Source organism: Lonchura striata, chromosome 11, assembly GCF_050655825.1.
Source record: "Lonchura striata isolate lonStrDom1 chromosome 11, ASM5065582v1, whole genome shotgun sequence".
NCBI lineage: Eukaryota > Metazoa > Chordata > Aves > Passeriformes > Estrildidae > Lonchura > Lonchura striata.
In genome coordinates, this window is record NC_140713.1 from 21,098,226 (window position 1) to 21,125,965 (window position 27,740).

A 27,740-nucleotide genomic window follows, 5' to 3' on the forward strand; every position below is an offset into this window, starting at 1 on the left:
GAGGAGAGCAAACTGCGAGGATGGGACTTCATAACCCGGAGGTGTAATTGGACAGTTGATTCCAATATGGAAATGGACCAAAACTTATAAAAGTGTGAAAACTTGTGACTGATCGTCCATCTTGGGTCCATCTTGGGCAGAGCCATGGCCTGGCTCCTGTGCTGCCCAAGGTGTAAATCCCTATTTTATTATTTTAACTCTGTCCAGCCTTTGTTCCAGGTCAGCCTCATTAAGCATCAGGAGGAATTTGCTCCCCTCCTGCTCCAGGTATGAAAACATCGCTTCTCTTCTTTCCCATGCACCTCTATGTGGTGCACATTGCTTTGTGCTGTCCACATCAGCTGTAAACATACAGGGCATGCAGAAAAAACCCGTGAAAATGGAATTTAAGTGTGCACAAGTCCCAGCACTGCCACCTGCAAGTCACACCAGTGTGTCCCCCGAGCACACTGCAGGGCAGAAAGGCAATAAAATCCCACTAAAGGTAAATCTGGGAGAGAATTTTTAATCCAGAGTATCTCTCCTTCCTTTACCCACTTGTACACCAAATTCAGCAGTGGAGTGATGGGAATACTTTGTCATCACAAACATATATTATTTCTGTGATGTGTGTTAGTACATTGTAATGAAAATGTGTTTTCCAAAGGCACAGTTGCTTTTTTTCCCCTTTGCTGTCACTATAACACTCTTCACCAAGATAAAAGGTTTCCTTCCCACCAACCTCAAAAAAAAAAAAAAGAAAAAAAAAAGAAAAAAAAAAAGAAAAAAAAAAAGAAAAAAGCCTGAGTAATGGGAATGACAGAACTCATGTAATTGTTCCTGCTTTGCATGCTGCCAGGCAGATTGCCTGAACTATGACTGATCCAGATTCCCACCGAAGTCTATGAGGGTTTTTTTTTTTTTTTCACTGAAACAGCAGTTTGGTTTTAAAGGAAATTTTTTGAGGAGCAGACCCAAAGCCAGGTGAGTGAAAGCAGCATTGCCAGATTGCTGTGGTGGAGTGAGGACAATTTAACCCTACTGAGGATGAGGCTTGGTAAATGGTGACTGCTGCTGCATTTCGACATATTTACAAAGATTTTTTTCTTTAGAGGTTAGAAAAAAAAAATATACTATCTATCTATAGATAGCTCACCAATGAAATTTCAGAGGCTGAGCAAACTCTTATTGCCCCCTTGTATTCACACACAGGTAACTCTCCTTTGGTCATTTTACCTTATTATTTGAGAATATTTTCCTCTTAAAAAATATTCTAACAGTATTTTTTGCATGTGGTGCACAGGTTGGAATACCCAGCCATTCCCGGGCCTGGCAGTGACAGAGACTGTTGACCTCAAAACTCTCTTTGTTAGGCAGCTATGCCCAAATGGCTATAATGATGTGTGTCCAGGCTATTTTATGTATTTGCTTAGCAGGAATTTTTTCAGATGATCAGCTAATTCATTGCAACAGGATGTCTTATGCTGACTTTTGGACTAGACCAAAACATAACATTTATATTTTCATATAAGGCCTTTCTGTCCCTGCACAGGAGAATGCACAGCCCTGCAATCACCCAGCAGCTACCAATGATGAGTGATGGACAATAATGGTGGTCTCAGCTTTCCAGTCTCCAGGACTTTCTCCTCAGCATGTTCAGAATTTGAAAACACTGATGGCATCTCTGGGAGAGGTGGTCCATGAGATGGAGACAGGAGCAGCACGTTAGGGTGTGATTATTTGTGAAACGGAAGCAGATTCTCCATCTTCCTAATTGGCAGATGTATGGGCACGTTTTTCATCAACACAATTATTAAAATGTTCTATTTTGCCTTTAAAATCTCTGTGAGATAAAGCTATTAATGTAGAAAAGCCAGTTGTTCCCCTTGTAATGGAATTTAACTGAATTATGACCATTTCCATGTAAGAGATTCATGCTGAAACCCTCAGTGCTGGAAGGATCTGCAGACCAACGTGGTCTCCTCAGTCTAAATTAACACCCTCAGAGATGGTAACTCACCAGCCCCCAGAAAGACGCATCAAGATAGAGGAAACACTAAAAGCAAGATTTGATCTCTTCTTCACTGAGAAAAAGCCATGAAATGGGAGCACAGCTGGTTCCTTCTGCAGTCCTATGGAGAAAAGTTTCTGCTGGAGCTGCAGGCTCATCCTTTGTCTGGTGGGATGGAGAACACCCAGCTGCACATGGTGGATGTTGAGGATACAAATCCAGAAAGAGACGTAGCCACAGCTTTGAGAGGTGGAACTACATAAGGAGCACAATGAATGTCCAGCATGAGGGAGTTCTGCCATTATGAATATGTTTATAGGGGTGAACATTATTACCAGTCTGGGATTAGGGCAGCCTGCATCTATTAAATTACCATTGGAAATGAAAGGCAATGGATGTGCCTTTCATTGGCTCAGGATGTGCAATGTTTCCTTACCCAGGAAGTCAGAGCTCAGTAGGATCTGACCTTCTGTAGTTTAAGATGTTAGACTAATTCCATTTAAAACACATCAATTGTTTTATTTTAAGAGTCTGTCTTTATATATTTATAGTTTGTATAATAACATAACATAATACAAATATAAAATAATACCTTCATTTCTAATACAGTGTGCCATACAGTTGAATATAGAAGGCAGCAGACACTTGACTTTTACCTCAAATAGGGCACCCAATGCATTTATTTCCCCAAGCAAATATTGCAGCATCTAATGCTCCATTAAAGCAGGGAGGGAGAGATATTTGATGAGGTCTCTCAGGAGAGTGAGGATGAGAGAAGGATTTCAGTATTAAATTTAATGCGTTCAGCAGTTTAAATTTCTATAAAAGTGAGTGCAATTACATTGAGGACCTTCTGGAAAAGTCTCAGGCAGCTCCAGCTGCTGCCAAAGTTGGGAAATGGCATTTCAGTGTCCAGGTGGACAGCAGTGTCCTTAGCAAGGACATTCCTGTGATCGTGTTCCCCACCCCAGTTGGCCCAAGCTGGGCTCTGCCCTTTGTGGCTCTTGGGTTCAGGTTGTTCATGGCATGTTGTGATAACCACAGAGTGATTGCAGTTCATTGCCCCACCTGGAATTAGCCCTGCTGATCTGGCACGGCACTGAACACACTCCAGCAAGGCTTGGGCTCAAGATCAGCCTTTCCTAAGCTTTAGCACTCCCTGACTGAGCTTTGCCCTGTGCTGGCCTCAGGCACACCTGGGGAGGCTGGCAGCTCGTGGTTTCAATGTTTTGGCTGTAAAACGTGCCTGAAGAAAAAGGAGAGTGATGCAGGGTAGTGAGCTGGGATAAGAATTTGAAAGACATGGAAGAAAAAGCTCAATAGCAGATAGGTTTTAGGGAGAGGAGATGAAAAAAGTACCACAGAGAATGGGTTTTGATCATTCTGGGTCAGAAAACAACCGTATTTAAAAAGGACCCCATAGTTCTCTGAACCAGTTCACATAAGAGAACATGGCAATGGTTCAGTTTTGCCATCCTATATAACAATAAATATTGTTATTTGTCCCAATGGCTCTCCTCACATGTTGTACAGAGACAGATCCACAGCATTTCTGGAGGGTTTCCGTCAGGACTGGGCTCTGCCTGCTGGACTTCTGGCTTCTCCCTGTCAAAATGAAGGTCTGTGGGAAGAGCAGATCACCAAGTTCCAGATAGGAGTATGAATTTCTCTTTGTACTCATTTGGATCTGCCCAGATGAGCCTGATGAGGGCAGGTTCTCCTTTCCCTTCAGCATCTTATGGCTTGGGCATGGGTTTTCTCTTGTGGGGTCACACATGGTCCACTGATGGGATGATAAAGAGCCAAATTTGGAAATGGGAGTGAAGCTGTGTAATGGGTTATCACAGACATCTTAGTTTCATCTGATTTATTAGCTCTGCTAATTATCCCAATAAATCAGTGTTTGAATGGAACTTGGCATTGACACTGAATGTAAAAGCACTGGGAGTACAGTTGGGGAGCTAACAGGGAAGATCAGCTACAGCTGTCAGGGAATGAATGAGACTTGACAAAATGCAAGTAAAATTGGGAGATACAAAAGCAACATGAAATATTTGGAGAGGATTGGCTCCCCATGTGTTAATACTTCATAGTCATCACTGTGCCAAGAGCACCTTCACCATCAACAGCATCTGCAGGTGATTCCTGTGGGCAAAGACCAAAGGAGACACACTGCTGGCCCAGTGCTTTCTTACATTCTGTGACATTTGCTGTAATGAGACCCACATGGAAATCTCACCGAGAGAAGGAAGCAAAGGCATCAGTGAAGTCCCTGTGCTGCAGACTGGGCTAAGGAGGTTACAGGTGCAGGTTGCTGTGCTGAAATCTTGCTGTTCTTCAGAAACAGTGCAAAAAGCTTCTTGGGCTGAGTTCCTGCAAGCTTTCCTTCCCCACATTTCCAAGCAAACAGTAATCTAAAGACTGGGAGTAAAAAACTGCATCACCTGAGCACATGCAGGAAACAACTGAAACAAAAACATTTTGGTGACAACCTGATCAGGGCCCTGCAGACAGCATCAAACAAGTGAAAATGTGAAGCAGCCAGTGCTCTAACAAGAGCCAGGTTTGCACTGCTGCCGGCTCTGCTGGCTCGCTCCAGCTCTCTCGCTCCACCCTTCGGGGCTTGTCTTTTTTTTTCTGCTTTTGCAATCTGACAGAGGCGGGTGAAAGCAGGTTGAGGCAAAGAACATTCCCCTGAAGAGCAGCTGGAGAGCAGTCCTCAAGCCCTGTCTGCCTGTCTGTGCTAGGCAGAGGACAGCCAAGGCACTTGCTTTAGCCTAGAACACCCCAAGCCCGGAGGCACACTGGCACTGGAATTGATTTTCCAGGTAAGCCTTTTTCTTAACCCCCGGATCTCGGTAGCTGGGCGCTCTCTAAGCAGGAAGTTAAATCTGTCTGGGGACAAAACACAGCAGAAATGGTGTAAGGGCAGAGCAGGGAGCTCAGCTGCTCGCTGTTGTGGATACGCTGAGCAAGTCGGGCATTTGTGCCATCTGCCTCATTTCAGCAACCCCCATAAAAACAGCCCTGTAAGCACCCTCAAGAGATGGACAGACAGACAAACCCACACCATCCTTTTCCCTGTAAGTAAAAAGTTACTGCACATGTTCTTCTTGCTGTGGCAGAGAGAAAGGAAGAGGAAAAAACGAAAAAAACTGGATTAACTGGGACACTGGTTTAAAATTCACACAACAAGAACTCAGCTTGTGCCAAGTTTTCAGAAATGAATAGAACTGTAGTTCTGGGAAAATCCTGGGGACAGCCAAAAGCTGAATAAAGAGAAGCTCCTGACTCTGATGCTCTTAACCCCATCGTGGATCACTCAGGCCTGCTTGGATGTTGAGACAGAGCGGTGGCCCTGATCAATAGTCGGAGTTCTGTAAAGCCTCTATCCTAAAGGTTATGTGGGGACCCACCCTCTGCTTCTGCCAGGATATTACACCAAAAGGGAATTTTTCATGTTCTTTGTTTATGTACTGAATGTACCCTCCCTAAATCCCCATACAATTTTGGGTTTGCCATTTTTCATCAGATTGGGAATATAATCCTGTTGAACATTTGGATATTTTTCTTTTGATTTTACTTTGGGAGTTGCGCACAGGAACTTGAGAGCATTTCTGGACCTCTTGGGTCAATAATGGGAAGAACATTGCTTCATATTTACAGATGTCTGAAATTTAGCAATGCCTGGGGAGGAATAACAAGAGTACTTGGCTCCATCAAAATCCCACTGCTTCCATCAAGGGCTGGGAAGGCTCGAGCTGCTTTCCACCCTGTGTTTGTGAAATAGCCTTGCACTGAGCTCTCTGCCATACCAGAGGAGGGCAATGTCTTCTCCTTCACCCATGGGCAGCCACTCAGCAATGGGAAGATCATGAACAGAAGGAGCAATGGATCCCAAAGGATGATCTCAGAAAGTGTGAGGCCTCTGAACCTTGTTTAGGCCCCAACCTTGGTTTCCTCCCGTTGCTGGAGAAGGGCTGTGATGAGCAGGAATGGGGAGGCAGCTCACAGCAGATGCAGCAAAACCTCTCCCCCAGCCTTTTCTGCCCTAAAAAACCCTTCTGCACTCCAGGCCACATCTGCTACCGCTGGCACAGAGAGCAGGAGCAGGTGAGACCAGCTCAGGCCTGGCTGCCTAAAGAATGAATGAAACACTGTGGCAGGACAGATTTGGTTGCAGAAGCGGCTCTGGATCACACTGCAAGAGTGGGAGGGTTTGTTTTCTGCTTCTGCTGTGCTGAAGCCACCAGTAAAGCAGTTCAGATCTGGAGAGTCTCAGTTGCTATAATTTCTTGCAGGGAAACATCACTGCTGCTGCTGCTACTGCTTTTGTTCCTTCCTACAGAGATTTGTAGCTTTGCTGGGCAGGAACTCTGCTGAAATATGCTTAGCACAGCTGGAGCCTCTCATCACAGCTGTAAAAGAGGCAAATAAAAATAACATTTGTGCTCATCAGCAGCGTCTCTTTGGCTACTCTCAGCACTATTGCTCAGCTGCCTTTGATACAGATATTAGTCAAATCCTGCTCCTCTTTTGAGCACCCCATTATAAGGGATGGGGAAGAGCTTTCCACCTCCTCTGACACAGCCTATTATTTTTTCCCACCCTTCTCTCAGCGGCAGCATGGACATCAAGGAGTATTTTGACAGAATTTCTTACTGGGGTTCCCCCAATAATCCAGACCTGGCTACCTTGTCAGATATATTCCAGCACCACATCCAAGCTGTCCCTTTTGAAAACCTCAGCATCCACTGTGGAGAAAGAATTGAGCTGGACCTGGAAGCGATCTACAAGAAGATAGTGAGGAACAAACGTGGGGGCTGGTGTATGGAAAACAACTACCTTCTGTCTTGGGTCCTGAAAACTCTTGGCTATGACATCATCCTTCTGGGAGCAAAAGTTTATGTCCCAGAGCTTGATGCCTATCCAGATGAAATCGATCATCTGCTTCTACAGGTGGAGCTTGATGGCAAATCCTACATTGTGGATGGGGGATTTGGGATGGCCTACCAGCTGTGGCAGCCAATGGAACTGATTTCAGGGACAGATCAGCCTCAGATACCTGGGATCTTTCGTCTTCAGGAGGAAAATGGCACCTGGTACCTTGAGAAAGTGAAAAGAAAGCAGTGGGTTCTGAACCCAAGCACCTCGACTTCCCCAAATGTGGAAAATGAAGTTTGTCATCGGATTTATCTCTTCACCCTTCAGCCACGAGACATTGAGGAGTTCATGGGCTGCAATGTCCACCTGCAGACAGCACCTGACTCGCTCTTTGTCACCAAGTCCATCTGCAGCCTGCAGACCACCGATGGCATCCGGGCGCTGGTGGGGTGGAAACTCACTGAGATAAAATACGATTACAGGGACAATATGGATCTTGTGGAAATCAGAATGCTTGCAGATGAAGAACTAGAGAAAACACTGAAGGAGAAATTCAATATAACATTGGGCAAGAAATTTGTACCTGTTAATACGAGCAAGTTATCTCTGTTCTAACTCACTGCCTGAATTACAATTCAATTCAGTGGCATTACAGGCAATTCTTCCCTCTCTTTCTGACAAGCTTCCAAAGGTTAACCTTTCTCCTTCCAACTACACCATTGTAAAGCAGAATATTCTATCCTGAATCTGGAAAAATGTTTTCATCTCTTAGAAGCTTTTCTAAACACACCCAGTGTAGCTGGGCAGAATGATGGAGCTGTATGTCTTTGTCTTTATTTCCTGATGCTGCTCCTTGGGAAAATCACACCTGCCTCTTAAATGAATACTATATTATTTTGGGAGTGTAATAGACAGAAAACCAAAGCCATCCTGTGCTGATTTTCTCCAGTATAGCCATAAGGCTGTTTGTTCTTTTTGCTCTCACATCCACAGCAGCCTCTCCCATGGCATTCAGGCCATCCCACACCTGTGCAAACTCACCATGTGAGGACAGGTTCTTTATGACTTAGAACTGAGGATAAGAAATGTCAGTGACAATTCTGTGTTGTTTGAGACTTTGCACAGCTCCTGTTCTCTCAGTGACATAACCAAAGAGCAGCATTTCTTTGAACTGAAAGCATCTCCTGAGCATTTTGTTTGCTCACACTCAGCAGCAGAGTGCTGGGAATACACGTTCCTCTCCTCAGACACTGGGTGCTATCGCATGTTAATTATTACAGCTGAACCCAAACACATGCACAGAATTCTTTTTGTTCTACTGAGGAAGTGTTTGCAGTGATACTAATTATATTGATATAAGGAGGAGGAGGGATACCTAACATACCTAACAACTAAGATTTCTAGTAGGAGAAACTACTCAAATGTGACCCCTTTGCCCTTTGAGAAGATGCTTGGTGTTCCTTTGTGTACAAATCTTGGAAGCATTACAACTATGCACTTAAAATTAAGCAAATTATAGTAGTGAATTACAATTAAATAAAAAAATTAGGCACTGTGAACTAGAAATATTCTGATTTCTTTCCCCCTTAAATTACAGCATGTATTCCCGTGGAAAAAAATAAATGTTGTTAATCACTGAAGTTGTCCTGATTATTTGTACATGCTAATATTTTCCAGCTAAGGTTTTTAAAAAGATAACAACACACTGAACCTTTTTCCCTTGTTGTACAGCATGTGCAGCTTTCTAGAACAAGCAGTTCTAGATTTAATAAAAGCTGCTTTTCTGCATATTCAGAACATATTTCTTAGAGACATGGCAAGCTCCTGAAACCCGTGTCTTCCCAAATTCATTCACATGTGCTTGGCTGCAGGGGTGCAATATTTCTTTATAGCACATGAGGCCCCCCCATCCTATGAGAAAATGAAATGTGGCTGTAAAAGGAGAGGCTTCTTGTGGGTGTGGATCATCAGCTTTCAACAGAAATGATCAGAAGAAATTGTCCCAGGATCTGGCTTGTTTTTAACCTGTGTTTTCCCCCTAAATTAGTGGGAGAGCTAAAGGAGCTAAACTGAGCAGGACAGCAGGGACAAAGCATTGGGATGCAGGTGAAAGTCCAGGCAGGTCTTGCAAAGCTGTGGAGCAGGAGAAGGTCCAGGCAGAGCCAAGAATGTCCATCCTTTGTGGGAACAAACATAGGAACCACTTGAAAAGGGTTGTGCCCATTCCTCTCTCCCTGTGTCAGGGTGTTTCCTGCACTTTGTGCTGCTCCATAGGCTTGGGGAACGAGTCCAGAGCTATACAATCCCAGACTTTAGGATCAGATTAGGGCATTGTGCCCCTTGTCCCGAGATGCAGCGTGTGGAGGGCAGGAACACGGAAGGGCACTTTTCCTTCTGCTGACTCACCTGGAGCCTGTGCCCGGCCCGGGAGCTGCCCCTGCAGGGCACAGCTCAGAGCTCCTGCCTCCTGCTCAGCACAGAGGCACAGGGCACTGCTGAGCAGTGCAGGGAAACTTGCTCTTGGAAGGAAAAAAGAGGAAAGAAAACAAAAGAGGCTTTCATTTCAGTTTGCACTAGTTTGTTTTTTTTCCTTATCACTAACTTTGGAGGCAAATACTTAAAGGCACAGCAGGTTCAGGGAGCTCAGAGTTCTCCAGGAGCAGAATCTTCCCTTTTGAAGGACAGGGCTTCTCTTTGAACCCAGGGGAATTTAGGGAACTGCTTGACTTGGTAAATCTGACCTTGCTGCTTGGTGGGACTTGTGTCAGCCACAAGGAATAGCTTGGTGTGGTGGGATTTGTTCAAGAGCTCCCATCCCCACCAATAAATCAACAAATTCCTGCTCTGGATTATTCTCTGTCTATCATAAGTCACTTCCCACAGGGATCCAGAGCACATCAGTGTCAACAATGTAAAATTGGCATCGTTTTTGCACGAGTGCTTTGCTGCTTTAGCATGGGAGCACCCAGCAAGGTGCCTCAGACACTGAAGCCCCTGGGTGACCTGCAGGGTTGAGGATGGCTTTCTAGGTTATAACCACTTAAGAGAAGTTGCTGATGATACCCATGCTTTGCACTCCTGGAGGGTTTCAGCTGTCATTCAGTGACTTGGAAGGTTAAAATGTCCTCAATATTATAAGCAGTTTGGGGACTGGATCATTTCCAGGCTCTCCGTGCAGCACCTAACACAACAAATTGCATGACAGCGATTTCCACACCTATGCCAGTACAAATAAAGCAATAAAACCATCAGAATAGAAAGTACTATTAAAGGAGAAACTCTCTCCCCTCTTTGGCTGCTCTGCTGGAGGATAAGGCTGTCCCTGACAGGCACTAAAGGCAGCCTGGACCTTTAAGAGCAGCAGTTGCCAGTGCAGCTCTTCCTGGGAACTTTGGAACAGTCCAGAGTGGAAAGCCTGAGCTGGCTGCCTTCGAGGTAAGCTCTGCGTGTCTGATCTTTAACTTCATCCTGCAGCTTTGGGTCAGCCCCGCTAGGAAAGCCCACCCCTGTGAGCCTGCACACCCTGTGCACAGCACTGCAGGAGCATTAGCAAAGCACAAACTACGGGAACCAGGGCGAATGGGTTTGGCTCCCTCTGGGTGAGAAAATAGCTGTATTTAAAAAGGACCCCAAAGTTCCCTGCAGCTGACCCTGAGCGAGTTCACATAAGAGAACATGGCAATGGTTCAGTTTTGCCATCCTATATAACAATAAATATTGTTACTTGTCCCAATAACTCTGGACTAGAAGCATGGGTGGCTCTCCTCACATGTTGTACAGAGACAGATCCACAGCATTTCTGGATGGTTTCCGTCAGGACTGGGCTCTGCCTGCTGGACTTCTGGCTTCTCCCTGTCAAAATGAAGGTCTGTGGGAAGAGCAGATCACCAAGTTCCAGACAGGAGTATGAATTTCTCTTTGTACTCATTTGGATCTGCCCAGATGAGCCTGATGAGGGCAGGTTCTCCTTTCCCTTCAGCATCTTATGGCTTGGGCATGGGTTTTCTCTTGTGGGGTCACACATGGGCCACTGATGAGATGATAAAGAGCCAAATTTGGATATGGGAGTGAAGCTGTGTAATGGGTTATCATAGACATCTTAGTTTCATCTGATTTATTAGCTCTGCTAATTATCCCAATAAATCAGTGTTTGAATGGAACTTGGCATTGACACTGAATATAAAAGCACTGGGAGTACAGTTGGGGAGCTAACAGGGAAGATCAGCTACAGCTGTCAGGGAATGAATGAGACTTGACAAAATGCAAGTAAAATTGGGAGATACAAAAGCAACATGAAATATTTGGAGAGGATGGAGCTCCCTATGTATTAATACTTCATAGTCATCACTGTGCCAAGAGCACCTTCACCATCAACAGCATCTGCAGGTGATTCCTGTGGGCAAAGACCAAAGGAGACACACTGCTGGCCCAGTGCTTTCTTACATTCTGTGACATTTGCTGTAATGAGACCCACATGGAAATCTCACCGAGAGAAGGAAGCAAAGGCATCAGTGAAGTTCCTGTGCTGCAGACTGGGCTAAGGAGGTTACAGGTGCAGGTTGCTGTGCTGAAATCTTGCTGTTCTTCAGAAACAGTGCAAAAAGCTTCTTGGGCTGAGTTCCTGCAAGCTTTTCTTCCCCACATTTCCAAGCAAACAGTAATCTAAAGACTGGGAGTAAAAAACTGCATCACCTGAGCACATGCAGGAAGCAACTGGAACAGAAACATTTTGGTGACAGCCTGAGCAGGCCCCTGCAGACAGCATCAAACAAGTGGGAAGCAGCCTCTGCTCTAACAAGAGCCAGGTTTGCACTTGGGAAGAACACAGTTCACTGTCCTGTAACAGTTTAAAAGTTCAAGAAATGACGATAGGTGACAAAGACCATAGAGTAAATGTTATTATGGCCAGGTCTATCCTGGTACTCAGCCAAGAGTGCACCAGTTAGTTTGGAAACACCATTTATATAGCATTTCTCATTGCATTGGCCTGTTACATAATCATAAACAATTATGCATAGTAAGCTTTTCCCCCAAACTCGTTTATGTGTTCCAAGAACTGTTTAGTGTGACTCTTCCTTGGGCCCTCCTGTTTAGAGCATGCGTATTCCTTGGCTGTGGTTTTAGTCTGTTCCATTACCACCTCCAGTTTTTGGGCATTGGGCCACACTGTTTTCACATGGTGAATGCTGATAGTTGGCATATCTGTAGCAGGTGCCCTCATCATATGTTCACTGGATGTTATCCAATCCAAGCAGGCATTTTAACACAAGCATACTTATATCAGCTATTTCAGTACAATGTTCTAAACTTAATTTACATCAGAAATAAAAACTATATCTTTGCAGCAAAGTTACTTTAACACCACACATAAAAAAATCCATCTAATATTTACAAAAAGACAATATTGTAATACGTATCTATAACAGCCTGCTGCTGGCTTTGCTGGCTCACTCCAGCTCTCAGGCACCACACTTCCGGGTTTTCTTTTCTTTTTTTTTTTTTTTTTTTTTTTTTTTTTTTTTCTGCTTTTGCTATCTGACAGAGGAGAGGCGTGTGAAAGCCAGTCGAGGGAAAGGACATTCCCCGGAAGAGCAGCTGGAGAGCAGTCCTCAAGCCCTGTCAGTGCTAAATATAGGACAGCCAGCAATGCCACTTGCTTTAGCCTAGAACACCCCAAGCCCAAGCCCGGAGGCACACTGGCACTGGAATTGATTTTCCAGGTAAGCCTTTTTCTTAACCCCCGGATCTCGGTAGCTGGGCGCTCTCTAAGCAGGAAGTTAAATCTGTCTGGGGACAAAACACAGCAGAAATGGTGTAAGGGCAGAGCAGGGAGCTCAGCTGCTCGCTGTTGTGGATACGCTGAGCAAGTCGGGCATTTGTGCCATCTGCCTCATTTCAGCAACCCCCATAAAAACAGCCCTGTAAGCACCCTCAAGAGATGGACAGACAGACAAACCCACACCATCCTTTTCCCTGTAAGTAAAAAGTTACTGCACATGTTCTGCTTACTGTGGCAGAGGGAAAGGAAGAGAAAAAAAGGAAAAACTGGATTAACTGGGACACTGGTTTAAAATTCACACAACAAGAACTCAGCTTGTGCCAAGTTTTCAGAAATGAATAGAACTGTAGTTCTGGGAAAATCCTGGGGACAGCCAAAAGCTGAATAAAGAGAAGCTCCTGACTCTGATGCTCTTAACCCCATCGTGGATCACTCAGGCCTGCTTGGATGTTGAGACAGAGCGGTGGCCCTGATCAATAGTCGGAGTTCTGTAAAGCCTCTATCCTAAAGGTTATGTGGGGACCCACCCTCTGCTTCTGCCAGGATATTACACCAAAAGGGAATTTTTCATGTTCTTTGTTTATGTACTGAATGTACCCTCCCTAAATCCCCATACAATTTTGGGTTTGCCATTTTTCATCAGATTGGGAATATAATCCTGTTGAACATTTGGATATTTTTCTTTTGATTTTACTTTGGGAGTTGCGCACAGGAACTTGAGAGCATTTCTGGACCTCTTGGGTCAATAATGGGAAGAACATTGCTTCATATTTACAGATGTCTGAAATTTAGCAATGCCTGGGGAGGAATAACAAGAGTACTTGGCTCCATCAAAATCCCACTGCTTCCATCAAGGGCTGGGAAGGCTCGAGCTGCTTTCCACCCTGTGTTTGTGAAATAGCCTTGCACTGAGCTCTCTGCCATACCAGAGGAGGGCAATGTCTTCTCCTTCACCCATGGGCAGCCACTCAGCAATGGGAAGATCATGAACAGAAGGAGCAATGGATCCCAAAGGATGATCTCAGAAAGTGTGAGGCCTCTGAACCTTGTTTAGGCCCCAACCTTGGTTTCCTCCTGTTGCTGGAGAAGGGCTGTGATGAGCAGGAATGGGGAGGCAGCTCACAGCAGATGCAGCAAAACCTCTCCCCCAGCCTTTTCTGCCCTAAAAAACCCTTCTGCACTCCAGGCCACATCTGCTACCGCTGGCACAGAGAGCAGGAGCAGGTGAGACCAGCTCAGGCCTGGCTGCCTAAAGAATGAATGAAACACTGTGGCAGGACAGATTTGGTTGCAGAAGCGGCTCTGGATCACACTGCAAGAGTGGGAGGGTTTGTTTTCTGCTTCTGCTGTGCTGAAGCCACCAGTAAAGCAGTTCAGATCTGGAGAGTCTCAGTTGCTATAATTTCTTGCAGGGAAACATCACTGCTGCTGCTGCTACTGCTTTTGTTCCTTCCTACAGAGATTTGTAGCTTTGCTGGGCAGGAACTCTGCTGAAATATGCTTAGCACAGCTGGAGCCTCTCATCACAGCTGTAAAAGAGGCAAATAAAAATAACATTTGTGCTCATCAGCAGCGTCTCTTTGGCTACTCTCAGCATTATTGCTCAGCTGCCTTTGATACAGATATTAGTCAAATCCTGCTCCTCTTTTGAGCACCCCATTATAAGGGATGGGGAAGAGCCTTCCACCTCCTCTGACACAGCCTATTATTTTTTCCCACCCTTCTTTCAGAGGCAGCATGGACATCAAGGAGTATTTTGACAGAATTTCTTACTGGGGTTCCCCCAATAATCCAGACCTGGCTACCTTGTCAGATATATTCCAGCACCACATCCAAGCTATCCCTTATGAAAACCTCAGCATTCACTGTGGAGAAAGAATTGAGCTGGACCTGGAAGTGATCTACAAGAAGATAGTGAGGAACAAACGTGGGGGCTGGTGTATGGAAAACAACTACCTTCTGTCTTGGGTCCTGAAAACTCTTGGCTATGACATCATCCTTCTGGGAGCAAAAGTTTATGTCCCTGAGCGCAAGGCCTATCCAGATGAAATCAATCATCTGCTGTTACAGGTGGAGCTTGATGGCAAATCCTACATTATAGATGGGGGATTTGGGATGGCCTATCAGATGTGGCAGCCAATGGAACTGATTTCAGGGACAGATCAGCCTCAGATTCCTGGGATCTTTCGTTTTCAGGAGGAAAATGGTACCTGGTACCTTGAGAAAGTGAAAAGAAAGCAGTGGGTTCTGAACCCAAGCACCTCGACTTCCCCAAATGTGGAAAATGAAGTTTGTCATCGGATTTATCTCTTCACCCTTCAGCCACGAGACATTGAGGAGTTCATGGGCTGCAATCTCCACCTGCAGACAGCACCTGACTCAAAGTTTGTTTTGAAGTCCATGTGCAGCATGCAGACTGCTGATGGCATCCGGACACTGGTGGGGTGGAAACTCACTGAGGTAAAGTACAATTATAGGGACAATATGGATCTTGTGGAAATCAGAATGCTTGCAGAGGAAGAACTAGAGAAAATATTGAAGGAGAAATTCAGTATAACACTTGACAAGAAATTTGTACCTGTTGATTTCCCCAGGTTTTTTTAACTCACTGCCTGAATTACAATTCAATTCAGTGGCATTATAGGCAATTCTTCCCTTTCTTTCTGACAAGCATCCAAAGGTTAATCTTTCTCCTTCCAACTACACCAGTGTAAGGCAGAACATACTATCCTGAATCTGGAAAACAAATGGGTTTACACAACTATTCCTGCATTTCATTGTAGGTTGGGTACCAGTAATTTCTGCCTAGCTCAATCAAATCACTATCCTTCTATTTGTGCTTAGTGGGAAGCAGACTCAGCCCATTCCCTAATGTTTTAATCTCTTAGAAGCTTTTCTAAACACACCCAGTGTAGCTGGGCAGAATGATGGAGCCGTATGTCTTTGTCTTTATTTCCTGATGCTGCTCCTTGGGAAAATCACACCTGCCTCTTAAATGAATACTATATTATTTTGGGAGTGTAATAGACAGAAAACCAAAGCCATCCTGTGCTGATTTTCTCCAGTATAGCCATAAGGCTGTTCTTTTTGCTCTCACATCCACAACAGCCTCTCCCATGGCATTCAGGCCATCCCACACCTGTGCAAACTCACCATGTGAGGACAGGTTCTTTATGACTTAGAACTGAGGATAAGAAATGTCAGTGACAATTCCGTGTTGTTTGAGACTTTGCACAGCTCCTGTTCTCTCAGTGACATAACCAAAGAGCAGCATTTCTTTGAACTGAAAGCATCTCCTGAGCATTTTGTTTGCTCACACTCAGCAGCAGAGTGCTGGGAATACACGTTCCTCTCCTCAGACACTGGGTGCTATCGCATGTTAATTATTACAGCTGAACCCAAACACATGCACAGAATTCTTTTTGTTCTACTGAGGAAGTGTTTGCAGTGATACTGATTATATTGATATAAGGAGAAGTAATGAATCTTAATCACATACCTAACAACTAAGATTTCTAGTAGGAGAAACTACTCAAATGTGACCACTTTGCCCTTTGAGAAGATGCTTGGTGTTCCTTTATGTACGAATATTGGAAGCATTACAACTATGCACTTAAAATTAAGCAAATTAAAGTAGTGAATTACAATTAAATAAAAAAATTAAGTACTGTGAACTAGAAATATTCTGATTTCTTTCCCCCTTAAATTACAGCATGTATTCCCGTGGAAAAAAATAAATGTTGTTAATCACTGAAGTTGTCCTGATTATTTGTACATGCTAATATTTTCCAGCTAAGGTTTTTAAAAAGATAACAACACACTGAACCTTTTTCCCTTGTTGTACAGCATGTGCAGCTTTCTAGAACAAGCAGTTCTAGATTTAATAAAAGCTGCTTTTCTGCATGTTCAGAACATATTTCTTAGAGACATGGCAAGCTCCTGAAACCCGTGTCTTCCCAAATTCATTCACATGTGCTTGGCTGCAGGGGTGCAATATTTCTTTATAGCACATGAGGCCCCCCCATCCTATGAGAAAATGAAATGTGGCTGTAAAAGGAGAGGCTTCTTGTGGGTGTGGATCATCAGCTTTCAACAGAAATGATCAGAAGAAATTGTCCCAGGATCTGGCTTGTTTTTAACCTGTGTTTTCCCCCTAAATTAGTGGGAGAGCTAAAGGAGCTAAACTGAGCAGGACAGCAGGGACAAAGCATTGGGATGCAGGTGAAAGTCCAGGCAGGTCTTGCAAAGCTGTGGAGCAGGAGAAGGTCCAGGCAGAGCCAAGAATGTCCATCCTTTGTGGGAACAAACATAGGAACCACCTGAAAAGGGTTGTGCCCATTCCTCTCTCCCTGTGTCAGGATGTTTCCTGCACTTTGTGCTGCTCCATAGGCTTGGGGAACGAGTCCAGAGCTATACAATCCCAGACTTTAGGATCAGATTAGGGCATTGTGCCCCTTGTCCCGAGTTGCAGCGTGTGGAGGGCAGGAACACGGAAGGGCACTTTTCCTTCTGCTGACTCACCTGGAGCCTGTGCCCGGCCCTGCCCGGGAGCTGCCCCTGCAGGGCACAGCTCAGAGCTCCTGCCTCCTGCTCAGCACAGAGGCACAGGGCACTGCTGAGCAGTGCAGGGAAACTTGCTCTTGGAAGGAAAAAAAACAAAAGAGGCTTTCATTTCAGTTTGCACTAGTTTGTTTTTTTTCCTTATCACTAACTTTGGAGGCAAATACTTAAAGGCACAGCAGGTTCAGGGAGCTCAGAGTTCTCCAGGAGCAGAATCTTCCCTTTTGAAGGACAGGGCTTCTCTTTGAACCCAGGGGAATTTAGGGAACTGCTTGACTTGGCAAATCTGACCTTGCTGCTTGGTGGGACTTGTGTCAGCCACAAGGAATAGCTTGGTGTGGTGGGATTTGTTCAAGAGCTCCCATCCCCATCAATAAATCAACAAATTCCTGCTCTGGATTATTCTCTGTCTATCATAAGTCACTTCCCACAGGGATCCAGAGCACATCAGTGTCAACAATGTAAAATCGGCATCGTTTTTGCACGAGTGCTTTGCTGCTTTAGCATGGGAGCACCCAGCAAGGTGCCTCAGACACTGAAGCCCCTGGGTGACCTGCAGGGTTGAGAATGGCTTTCTAAGTTATAACCACTTAAGAGAAGTTGCTGATGATACCCATGCTTTGCACTCCTGGAGGGTTTCAGCCGTCATTCAGTGACTTGGAAGGTTAAAATGTCCTCAATATTATAAGCAGTTTGGGGACTGGATCATTTCCAGGCTCTCTGTGCTGCACCTAACACAACAAATTGCATGACAGTGATTTCCACACCTATGCCAGTACAAATAAAGCAATAAAACCATCAGAATAGAAAGTACTATTAAAGGAGAAACTCTCTCCCCTCTTTGGCTGCTCTGCTGGAGGATAAGGCTGTCCCTGACAGGCACTAAAGGCAGCCTGGACCTTTAAGAGCAGCAGTTGCCAGTGCAGCTCTTCCTGGGAACTTTGGAACAGTCCAGAGTGGAAAGCCTGAGCTGGCTGCCTTCGAGGTAAGCTCTGCATGCCTGATCTTTAACTTCATCCTGCAGCTTTGGGTCAGCCCCGCTGGGAAAGCCCACCCCTGTGAGCCTGCACACCCTGTGCACAGCACTGCAGGAGCATTAGCAAAGCACAAACTACAGGCACCCCAGGGCTGATGGTGAGTGAGCATTGCAAGGGCATTTTCCAAGTGCAACATCCAGTGTTTGACAGTTAAACTAACCCTTTATTTTGAGCCAGAGTGTATGAAAAATGCAGCTATTGACTCACAGTGTAACTTGGAATCAAACAAACAGTGTAGGCATGTGCAAGAGTATCCAGCCTTGGAAATCTCTCGTGATTTTTAGCTGAGAAGTACTGATCCTAATATTCAGCCTAATTACCCAAGGACCCAATGATCCCGAGGGACTGTGAACAGACAGGCAGAACTAACATCTGAATCCCACTGCCCTCGAAGCTGCAGGAACACTGAGCTAAGCTCAGCTGCTGCAGGGGCAGAAACAACCAAGGCTAAGATGTGTACTGAGGCTCGGGTTATTTGGCAGTGCAGTTTGGGAATGCAGACTGTCCCTTGGGAGAGGGTTTGCTCACTGCTGCAGCGGCTTTCAGAGCAGGAATGGCTGTGCCAAGGAAAAATCTGCCTCCATGGAGGTGAGGGAGTAAACACTGATTTATGTGGATGCTCCCTAATGTCAGTGATGTTGTAGTGCAGCTTTATTATACTTAAACCTCTTTAAGTATTCATTGAGATCAGAGCACATTTTGTCAGCCACCACAAGGCTGTCTCTGAAGCAGATTTTAAATTGATGAGATCAGAGAAGGGGCAGCTGGGGAAAATGAGGCATGGGCAGGGAATTTCCCAATGTATTTTCCCAAAGCCTCACTGGCAGAGCCCCATGGGGGCTCTGCATGGCTGGATGAGGGGAGCTGGTTTTATCCTGTGCTTTCCCCATGTAATGGGGACACCCAGACCCAGGAGATGGGTTATAGAGAGGGTATCAGGCCTTCTGCTGCTGACCCAGAGCAGGGACTGATCTGTTTTTCTTGAAGGCAAATTCCAAGCATGTCAGACCCACCAGGCTGATGCATTCCTCTGGGCTCCTGCTGGTCACAGACATTCAGCTGCACACTCTCATGGGGTAAAGATGTTTCTATCTTCCTATGTAAAATTGCTGAAAGTGGGAATAGAAAGAAAAATGAGGCAGAAGACCTCAGGATGAGTCTGCCAGTGAACACATGTGCTGTGTGTTGGGAAGGAAATGGCTTTCTACAACTGTATCCAAGGAGATCCTGCCAGAAATGAGTGCCCTTGTCCTAAAAAAGGGATGTAAAAAATAATAAAATGCAGTATCAAAGAGACAGTACTGTTTTTTTCATGTAGACTCTTTGGGTCCTTTTGAAGTGATAATATTTATTTCTTATTCCCTTATTGGGATGATCCTCTATCACATTTTCCTGTGTGTTTGTATTACCCAGTCTGAATGTTGGTACTAGTGCAGATCAGGAACAATACAACCAAGTCATGTGAGTTGTGCTGCTGTCATCAAGATTGGGTTAAAGTCTAGAGATTACACCACTGGATGTGCTCATCTGCTCAGGTGGGGGCACTTCCACCCATGGATTTGAGTTGGGATTTTCACAAGCTTTTGGCATGGACATGGGGTCAAACTGCTGGGGGGAAACAGTTGGACCAAAGCTGAGAATATTCAGTGGAAGGGAGTTTGTCCCATCTCATCCACATCAAAATATTTATGGAAAATCCTCCCAGGGAACGTTCAACCAGTTGAAGTAAGAAATCCTCAGACTTTCTGGAAATTAACATAGCCCTTAACAGATTGTGAATTGTTCTGAACAACAAATATCCTTGCATGGAAAAAAGCCAAATTAAATCTAAACTAAGAAATCCTTGCAGAGAGAAGATGAGTCACTGAATTAAAAGTCTTACAGGGAACCTTTTGTATCTTGGCCACACAATCAGTGCCAATGAGTGTCTTTCTGCTAATGAAAGGGGATGAGCGACACAGACAGAAAACTGGAAAATATTTCCAACAATTTGATCTGAAACTAAAGCCTTTAGTTTGTAAAAGATGGTCAAAGAAACGAAAAGATTATGACTCGCCTAGTATGTACTTTTAGATCAAGTTCTTTGATCCTTAGGCTAGAAAAATTGAAGTCCCTTCCTTTCACAGTGAAAGCCCTGTCTAAACTCCTCAGGGAATTTTAAGAGATTAAGAAAAAAAATTATCTACTTCACATGGAAACCTGTCTGAAATGGTGACACACTGAGATGTTAATCCTAGTTAACTGAATCCATGAATGCAAAACCTTCCAGTTAAATTACCTGTGGGACAAAGAAAGAATTGCTTATCTGGTGCAGTAAAAGAAACAGTAAGATCTTGCTGTGACTTTTATGCTGGTATGGTGTGGCAGCTTTTCTGCAAACCTGTTTCTTGATTATTGAAAAAATTTGTCATGTGGGATCTTCCTCTGTGGCCAGAGATTCTGTTATGGCACGTGCTGTGTCTATCCATGGGAAAAACATCCTCCTGGTTTGAAGGCAGCCCCTGAGAGAGGGAGAGCATTACTGCCACCTGCTCCTGTTCCTGTCTCTTTTTAAAGAAATACTTAAAATTCTTTTAGATCCTCAATAAAATGGCCCAGACTACATTTGCAGGCTGGTTAACCTGTGCTACAGAAACAGGAATGAAACCCTTGACAGCTGCACAGCAGTAACTGGCTACTTTTCTGCTCACACAGGCAAAATGAACATTCAGGAGTATTTTGGAAGAATATCTTACAACAAGCCCCATAAGGATGCAGACTTGCAAACCCTGACAGCCATCTTCCAGCATCACATCCAGAGCATTCCTTTCGAGAACCTCAGCATGCACTGCGGGGAGGCCATTGAACTGGATTTGCAGTCTACTTACAATAAGATTGTGAGAAAGAAACGTGGTGGATGGTGCCTGGAAACCACCCACCTCCTCTTCTGGGCCCTGCAAGAATTAGGGTATGATGTCTGTATTCTGGGTGCAAACAGCTATGACCCAGCAGAGAAGGGATACACTGCTCAGATAAACCATATCCTGCTGAAGGTGGTGATCAAGGGAGAGTCCTACATAGTAGATCCTGGGTTTGGTGGTGCCTACCAGATGTGGCAGCCACTGATGCTGATTTCTGGGAAGGACCAACCCCAGGTTCCTGGCATTTTCCACTTCATGGAAGACAATGGCACCTGGTACTTTGAAAAAGTCAAAAGGAAGCATTATATTCCTGAGCACAGCAAGAATGACTTCCCTCATACTCCAGAACTGGGGAATATCCGAAAAATATATAGATTTACTCTCGAGCCACGGCATATAGATGACTTCCAGGAGCTAAATGCATACCTCCAAGTGTCTCCAGATAATATCCTTCGGAAGAAGTCAATCTGCAGTCTCCAAACCACCAGTGGGGTCCTTGCCTTAGTTGGATGGACCCTCACTGAGATGAAGTATAACTACACAGAGGACATGGACCTGGTGAACATCACAACCCTTACAGATGAAGAGGTTGAGAAGACACTGAAAGATAAATTCAATATAGTATTGGAGAACAAACTTGTACCAGTAAATGTTCGTGGCTTGCCACCTAATTTAGTGGATAAAATCTAATTGTAACAATGTGCTAGGTGGATCTTTAAATAGCTGAGAGGAAAATTCTAAAATTAACATTAATTACAGTAATCTCATTTTTAACTCGAGCTAGTCACAAAGCTTGGTAAATTCTAGCACACTGCTAATTAACTGCATATATTGATTGCATATTTTTTATTAAACTTCTCCTTCTTTAGAAACCAAAACATCTTACGAGCTCTGTTTTACTCATATGGAAATTGGTTTTTCACTCTTATTGCAGATATATTTTGTGGCAAATGAGACCAAAATTATGCAGAAGGAGAGGCTTTGTTACCATTTTGCACAAAAGACCTCTAACTTTTTTTGGCATTATTTCCAAGCTTCTCAGTGACTTTTACAAATTATGCACTTCAGTTGAGCTGAATTTGGCTTTTAAATGATGTAGAAAAAAAGAAAGGTTAAGACTTTCTCAAAACAAGCCACCATTAGGTTCTGATTAGCTTAAAAAAGTTGAAAGACTTAAGCCCTGTTCCCTTTTCAGAAATAAACTTAAAGTAAGATATTTATCCAAGGGTACCTAAATCCCCTTAAAATCTCTCTAATTTTGAGTACACACTTTTTCTGAGTCTGATTTATCTGTGTCTCTGAATTCAAAATAAAATCTGTAGAAGATGAGATGATTCAACAGTTCTTGAAAATCAGGCTTTTGGTATCAAAACTAGGAAAAAAGTTAGATCAATCTTTGCAAACTATAATCTAAACTTTTGGGACCATGCCTTCATGTGCTATCAAGAGGAGATGACAGTATTATAGATAAAAGTCTTTGTATTTATTACAATCAGTATTCTGCACAAAAGCTACCTTAAAATATGTGGATGCAAAAGAAATCCTCTGATATTCCACCTCCATCCAATGAAGGGGGGACAGGCTTGACCTGGGGAGAATTAAATAAACTCTGTGAGGATGCAGGAGGCCAGGTTTTAGAGCAGAAATGTATTACTTCATGCAAATAAATATTTGCCATGGCATTTGTTAGGTGTGGCAGCTCCACAGTAACTCCCTGCCCCAGCTGAGGATTTGAACAGTTTGAGTAAGTTCCTATGTGGAAGAAGGGTCATTTGTGCGTCCATGGAGCTCAGGGACATGGAGCCTGCAACACCTGGCACCTCAGTGTACCCACCAGGGCACAGATGAACATCCTCCATTGCAAAGTGCTGGTTTGCAAAATAACAGTGTTTAATTTAAAACAGTTACAACACCATTTGCAACTGCCGACTCTAATTATTTTACATAGAGAAGGAGTTCATTCTGGTCTTAACTAGGGGAAGGCATAAACATCTACTAATAGGAAGAAACAAAGTTTAATTTGCTCACGGATCAGCAAAGTCCAAAAATGTGAATTCTTTTTGGGTGGACTCTGCCCTTTCTTGGAATTTAAGATTCAGAAGCGAGGGCCAGCAGAGCTTAGAAAGACAACCCTCACAATCTGTATCCACTTCTGGCTTCACTGACTGCTGCCCCTCTAATAAACTACCCAGAAACTGAATACCTCAATAAATAAAAAGGGATCTCATAAGAGGTAAGTTTATTTTCTTAAAAAATCCCTCCAAAGAAAGATACCAAACCCCTGGTTTCTTTATCATGGTAAAGGTCATGGACAATAATGTAAGCAACATTCTCTAGGAGAAATGTTCTAAAATGTGTGCATATAAAGCTAAAATATCACCTGCTAAACAGGGGCAGTTAAAGGGCAAAACAGTGATGTGCAATTTCAATTCTTCTACCTTTCACTCTTCAGGAGAAGCTTCACTTCACTATAAAATAGATTCTTTTGTTTAGGTACAATAGTAGATATAAATTTAGAACTGGCACTTCTTGTTGGAAGTTGTGCTTTTAGATACTTAAATTTATTTAAAAGTATTGCAAGTGCAAAGGAAGCAAAAGTTCAGTCTAATAATCAATAGATTCTGCTTTAAGGGAGTAAGATTACAGCTCTTTAAAAAGAACTTAAAAAAATTACAGACTCTGGGTTGTGCAACCCAGAAGTCCATGTGCTGATGTATTAGGAAAAAGAAGATAACACATTTTCAAAAGTGGAATTGCTGATACTGTGTATAGTCCTGGTAAGGAATAGTTTTGTATGAACATCTTCATTTGCACCTTTAATATTCTTCTGCTAATGTTTTTCTCTACATAAATCATAACCACATTTGTGGGACAACCTAGTCAGTACCTGCCTTTTCATCTGGTCTGCTCACATTTCAAAAGAACAGTGACTTTCATCTCCTGCAGTCCAGATCTAGTGCTGATCAAGCATATTACGGAGCTGCAGAAAGAAACAAATAACACAAACTTGAGAACTGGCTTTATACTGGTGTGATCTATTTAGCATTCACAGTCAGAGTGATAGGATCAGATATGCTCAGATTCTGCAAATCAAAAGTGCCATGACTTTTATGTTACAGTTAATAAATACTACCTTGAACATATCCTCCAACAATAAGCACATCACTGGAAGTTAAATTCCTCTCTGTAGCAGGTAATGTGTAGTTTTTGCTGGTGCTCTCCATTAATTTGGGACAGTGAATGGTGTAGAGCTGCTTCCACACCATGAATATGCACAGCATGAATCTGCCACTGAGAATCATCTCGAGAAATTCTAGTTTGCAGTAAACATTCAATAGTTCACTGCTGAGTTAAAGGATTGGTGAGTTTTGAGAAAGTTGAGGATGAGAAAAAGTAAAGCAGCCCCTGCTCATTTTCAGGGTGGCCTGTGAGACACAGGGCACAGGAGGGAATGGAGGTGTGTTCCTTGTCTTTTAGGCCACTCACTTCCCTCCATTCAGATCCATTATTCCAACACCAAAATGAGTTTCTACAACACTCTGAGCAGACACAAGACTCAGTGGTCTGTGACTCTTTCAAAAGTCAGAGTTTTTTCAGTTATAATTATCTGAATAAAGCTTGTTACTTTACTTTTCATGTTGTAAGTGGTGGAAGAGCAACATGTACTGAACGAGAGATTAATTTACTGTCACGTCCATCAGTGGCAGACTCATGAAAAGAACGTGAATCCTGGCTCAGAACATCTTCCCTCCCACTGGCAGATGACACTGCCTCCCCCAGTGACTGCCTCAGTCCTGTCACTGAGCAGTGGCTTCGGACCATTTCTCATGAACCCTTGTACACACTCCCCAGCAAGATCTTACATTTCTTCTTAACCCTGCTGTTACAATGCAAATACAACAAATCCTCATCTCCCAGCCGCCTCGTATGAAACTGAAATGGCATCAGCTGTTTGCCAGAGGGATGACTCTAAGACAAAAGCAAACCCTCATGTGCACTGCTCTTTGCTCAGGGAACCATTTGATAGGAATGCTTGTTTCCTTTAAAAGCTGTTCTGATGAGGTTCAGTAGATTAAAGAATCTTTGCTGGCAGAGCCAGGGCAGCTTCTCACAGCGTCATAAATCACTGATGTAAAGAAACCAAAACACAATTCCTTCCTTTACAGGTGAGATGAACCTTGAAGAGTATTTTGCAAGAACTGGCTATAAAGGCTCCACTGAAAAACAAGATTTGGAAACCTTAACCGATATATTCCAGCATCACATCCGTGCCGTTCCCTTCGAAAACCTCAGCATCCACTGTGGGGAGAAAATTACTTTGGAGTTGGAACACGTTTACAACAAGATTGTGCGGAGGAAGCGGGGTGGCTGGTGCATGGAGAACAACCAGCTGCTGGGCTGGGTGCTGAGGGGCCTGGGGTATGAGACCAGCTTCCTGGGAGCCTACGTGTTCAACCCCCACCAGAACGCCTACGCCACCCTCATGACCCACCTGGTGGTAAAGGTCGTCATCGATGGCAAAGCCTACGTCGTTGATGGAGGCTTCGGGGTGTCCTACCAGATGTGGCAGCCCATGGAGCTCGTGTCAGGGAAAGACCAGCCCCAGGCTCCCGGCGTTTTCCGCTTCACAGAGAAAAACGGTGTCTGGTACCTGGAGAAAATGAGACGGAAACAATACATCCCCAATCAGAGCTTTTCCAACTCTGATCTGCTGGAGAAAAAAGAGTGTCGCAAAGTTTATATGTTCAGCCTTGAGCCACGGACAGTGGAAGATTTCCGCTTCCAGTGCACATACCTCCAGACATCTCCAGATTCCCTCTTCACAAAGAAGTCCATCTGCACCCTCCAGACAACTGATGGATTCCGAGCGCTAATTGGGTGGACGCTCACTGAGACCACGTACAACTACAAGGAAAACATGGATCTGGTGGAATTTGTAACTCTTGAAGATGAAGAGGTGGAAAAAACCCTCAAAGAGAAATTTAACATCACCCTAGAGAGAAAACTTGTCCCCATTAATGTTAAAGGATCTTACACAATCTAGATGGCCAGGTAAACCTACAGTAATGCTATGTGTGTACAGCAGCTTCCACTGTCTGTGCAATCCCTACTGCAAGGTTATGGGATTCTTTTCCAGGTGACTGAAGGATATATACATTAGTATGAGATTAATGTGAATTTCACTTTGGAAAAAATCAGGAATTTAAGACTCTTGAGTTGGTTAGGTAAAATTATTTGCTGGGAGATGACTGCTGTTCAATTTTTGGCACAAATGTAGGATTTGATTTGAATCTGGTTATAAGCTTGGGTAAGAAATATGTTTGGGGAATTTTGGACTGCCTGTAGCACATGACTATGGATTATTAATTGTGATATGCTGCCAACACACTTTCTAAGGTTATTATAGGGAGACAAGTAATCTGTGAGCATTTAGACAATGAAGTACACATTTAAAACTTCATTTTTCATAAGATCCAACCACTCACAGCTCATCTAATTCCTCTTCCTTTAATATGAGTAAAACACTGTCATATTGGAAAGGAGCATTAAGAGGCATAATTCTTTCACCATCATCCTTAGACAAACCATAGTACAAAATGAAAATCATCACCATGTGCATCCCTCCAGTCATTACTCCAGTAAACTGCCCCAAGTAATTTTTGGTATGAAGCTATTCTTCTGGTGATGAAAATTCTATATATTGCAGTGGCTGATGGGCTCTAAGGACATAACTACTAAGCTTTGTTTCTGAGATATAATCATCCTATGAACTATGACTGGTACTTAAATGTCACAGGTGGCTTAGATTTACTTTTGTCACAAAAGGGGTGGAAATTCTGTACTTTTAGGACTGCATTATATTTGTATATGAAGCTAAGCCCACTATACTCTTAATTTTGTTCTGCAAACGTGAGTGTCCATATGGCTGTCCTGAATGGGTACCCCTTAGCACAGGAGCTGTAGTGCCATTAGTATTTGTTCATCTCTATCAAAGTGAAAAAACAACCCAAGGAGACACCCAAATCTAAAGGAAACCTTTTCTTTTTTCACAATCGTGTTTCCTAATTTTCCAGAAAATGCTCTTCCTTCTACCATGGTTCTCTGAAAAAGCCCAGCCAAGGAAACCACTAAGAAAGGGGAAACATTCTTAAATGCATCAAAAAAATAGCAGAAACATTGAAAAACACTCTTTCTCCCCAGTCTGTAATAAGCCTGAGTATCAGTCAAATGTTGATTCCTCCCACAGTCTTTTTGCTCAAAGACATCATCTGATCATTAATCTCAGAAATGCTGTAAGTGTATACCTGAAAATAAATAAAAGGAAAATAAAGACATTATGAGTTGTTTTAGGTACAGCTGTCCCCAGCAGCACTGACTCCTACACACCCCATCTGTGAGGGCTGCTCACTCATGCTGATCTGTTGGCCAACCCTGCCCACCTCAAACTTCTTAGGATCACAGGATCACTGAGGTTGGAAAAGCCCTTTACGATCATAGAGTTCAACAATCAGCCCAACATCACAACCATGTTCACCGTTAAACTGTCCTCAGGTGCCACTTCCAGGGATAGTGACTCCATCACTGTCCTT

The 27,740-nt window shown here is 43.7% G+C and overlaps 4 protein-coding genes across 14 annotated transcripts; all 4 read left to right on the forward strand.

Annotated features, from left to right (window-relative positions):
- Positions 1-4,676: 4,676 nt before the first annotated feature.
- LOC110476354 (arylamine N-acetyltransferase, pineal gland isozyme NAT-3) lies at positions 4,677-8,514 on the forward strand. 3 transcript variants are annotated; one of them, XM_021541228.4, is made up of 2 exons: positions 4,677-4,818; positions 6,610-8,514. In XM_021541228.4, exon 2 carries the CDS (start codon positions 6,617-6,619, stop codon positions 7,487-7,489), a length of 873 nt encoding a protein of 290 aa, XP_021396903.3. In that variant the 5' UTR covers positions 4,677-4,818; positions 6,610-6,616; the 3' UTR covers positions 7,490-8,514. The 3 variants fall into 3 exon arrangements, with proteins under 3 accessions (XP_021396903.3, XP_085446013.1, XP_085446014.1); XM_085589887.1 differs by having other exon boundaries at positions 4,679-4,818; positions 5,116-8,514; XM_085589888.1 differs by having other exon boundaries at positions 4,679-4,818; positions 6,292-8,514.
- LOC144245856 (arylamine N-acetyltransferase, pineal gland isozyme NAT-3-like) lies at positions 4,679-16,404 on the forward strand. 4 transcript variants are annotated; one of them, XM_085589886.1, is made up of 2 exons: positions 4,679-4,818; positions 14,384-16,404. In XM_085589886.1, the coding sequence occupies exon 2, from the start codon at positions 14,391-14,393 to the stop codon at positions 15,255-15,257; it is 867 nt and encodes a 288-aa protein (XP_085446012.1). In that variant the 5' UTR covers positions 4,679-4,818; positions 14,384-14,390; the 3' UTR covers positions 15,258-16,404. The 4 variants fall into 4 exon arrangements, with proteins under 4 accessions (XP_085446012.1, XP_085446011.1, XP_085446010.1 ...); XM_085589885.1 differs by lacking the exon at positions 4,679-4,818 and adding an exon at positions 10,171-10,309; XM_085589884.1 differs by lacking the exon at positions 4,679-4,818 and adding an exon at positions 12,448-12,594.
- Positions 4,679-23,065, forward strand: LOC110476355 (arylamine N-acetyltransferase, liver isozyme). Of its 6 annotated transcripts, XM_021541230.4 has the most exons (3): positions 16,550-18,198; positions 19,238-19,326; positions 20,945-23,065. In XM_021541230.4, exon 3 carries the CDS (start codon positions 20,950-20,952, stop codon positions 21,838-21,840), a length of 891 nt encoding a protein of 296 aa, XP_021396905.2. In that variant the 5' UTR covers positions 16,550-18,198; positions 19,238-19,326; positions 20,945-20,949; the 3' UTR covers positions 21,841-23,065. The 6 variants fall into 6 exon arrangements, with proteins under 6 accessions (XP_085446016.1, XP_031361727.2, XP_085446015.1 ...); XM_085589890.1 differs by lacking the exons at positions 16,550-18,198; positions 19,238-19,326 and adding an exon at positions 4,679-4,818; XM_031505867.3 differs by lacking the exons at positions 16,550-18,198; positions 19,238-19,326 and adding an exon at positions 12,453-12,594.
- Positions 23,066-23,208: 143 nt separating this feature from the next.
- Positions 23,209-27,485, forward strand: LOC110476356 (arylamine N-acetyltransferase, pineal gland isozyme NAT-10). Its single transcript, XM_021541232.4, has 2 exons — positions 23,209-23,383; positions 25,317-27,485. The coding sequence occupies exon 2, from the start codon at positions 25,322-25,324 to the stop codon at positions 26,192-26,194; it is 873 nt and encodes a 290-aa protein (XP_021396907.1). The 5' UTR covers positions 23,209-23,383; positions 25,317-25,321; the 3' UTR covers positions 26,195-27,485.
- The last annotated feature ends 255 nt before the right edge of the window (positions 27,486-27,740 follow it).

Coding starts and splice junctions, on each gene's coding strand:
- LOC110476355 (XM_085589890.1), top strand. CDS start 20,950: ATGAACATTCAGGAGTATTTTGGAAGAATATCTTACAACAAGCCCCAT.
- LOC110476356 (XM_021541232.4), top strand. CDS start 25,322: ATGAACCTTGAAGAGTATTTTGCAAGAACTGGCTATAAAGGCTCCACT.
- LOC110476354 (XM_085589887.1), top strand. CDS start 6,548: ATGGGGAAGAGCTTTCCACCTCCTCTGACACAGCCTATTATTTTTTCC.
- LOC144245856 (XM_085589883.1), top strand. CDS start 13,750: ATGAGCAGGAATGGGGAGGCAGCTCACAGCAGATGCAGCAAAACCTCT. Junction 13,878..14,383: donor GGCACAGAGAGCAGGAGCAG/GTGAGACCAGCT, acceptor CCCTTCTTTCAG/AGGCAGCATGGACATCAAGG.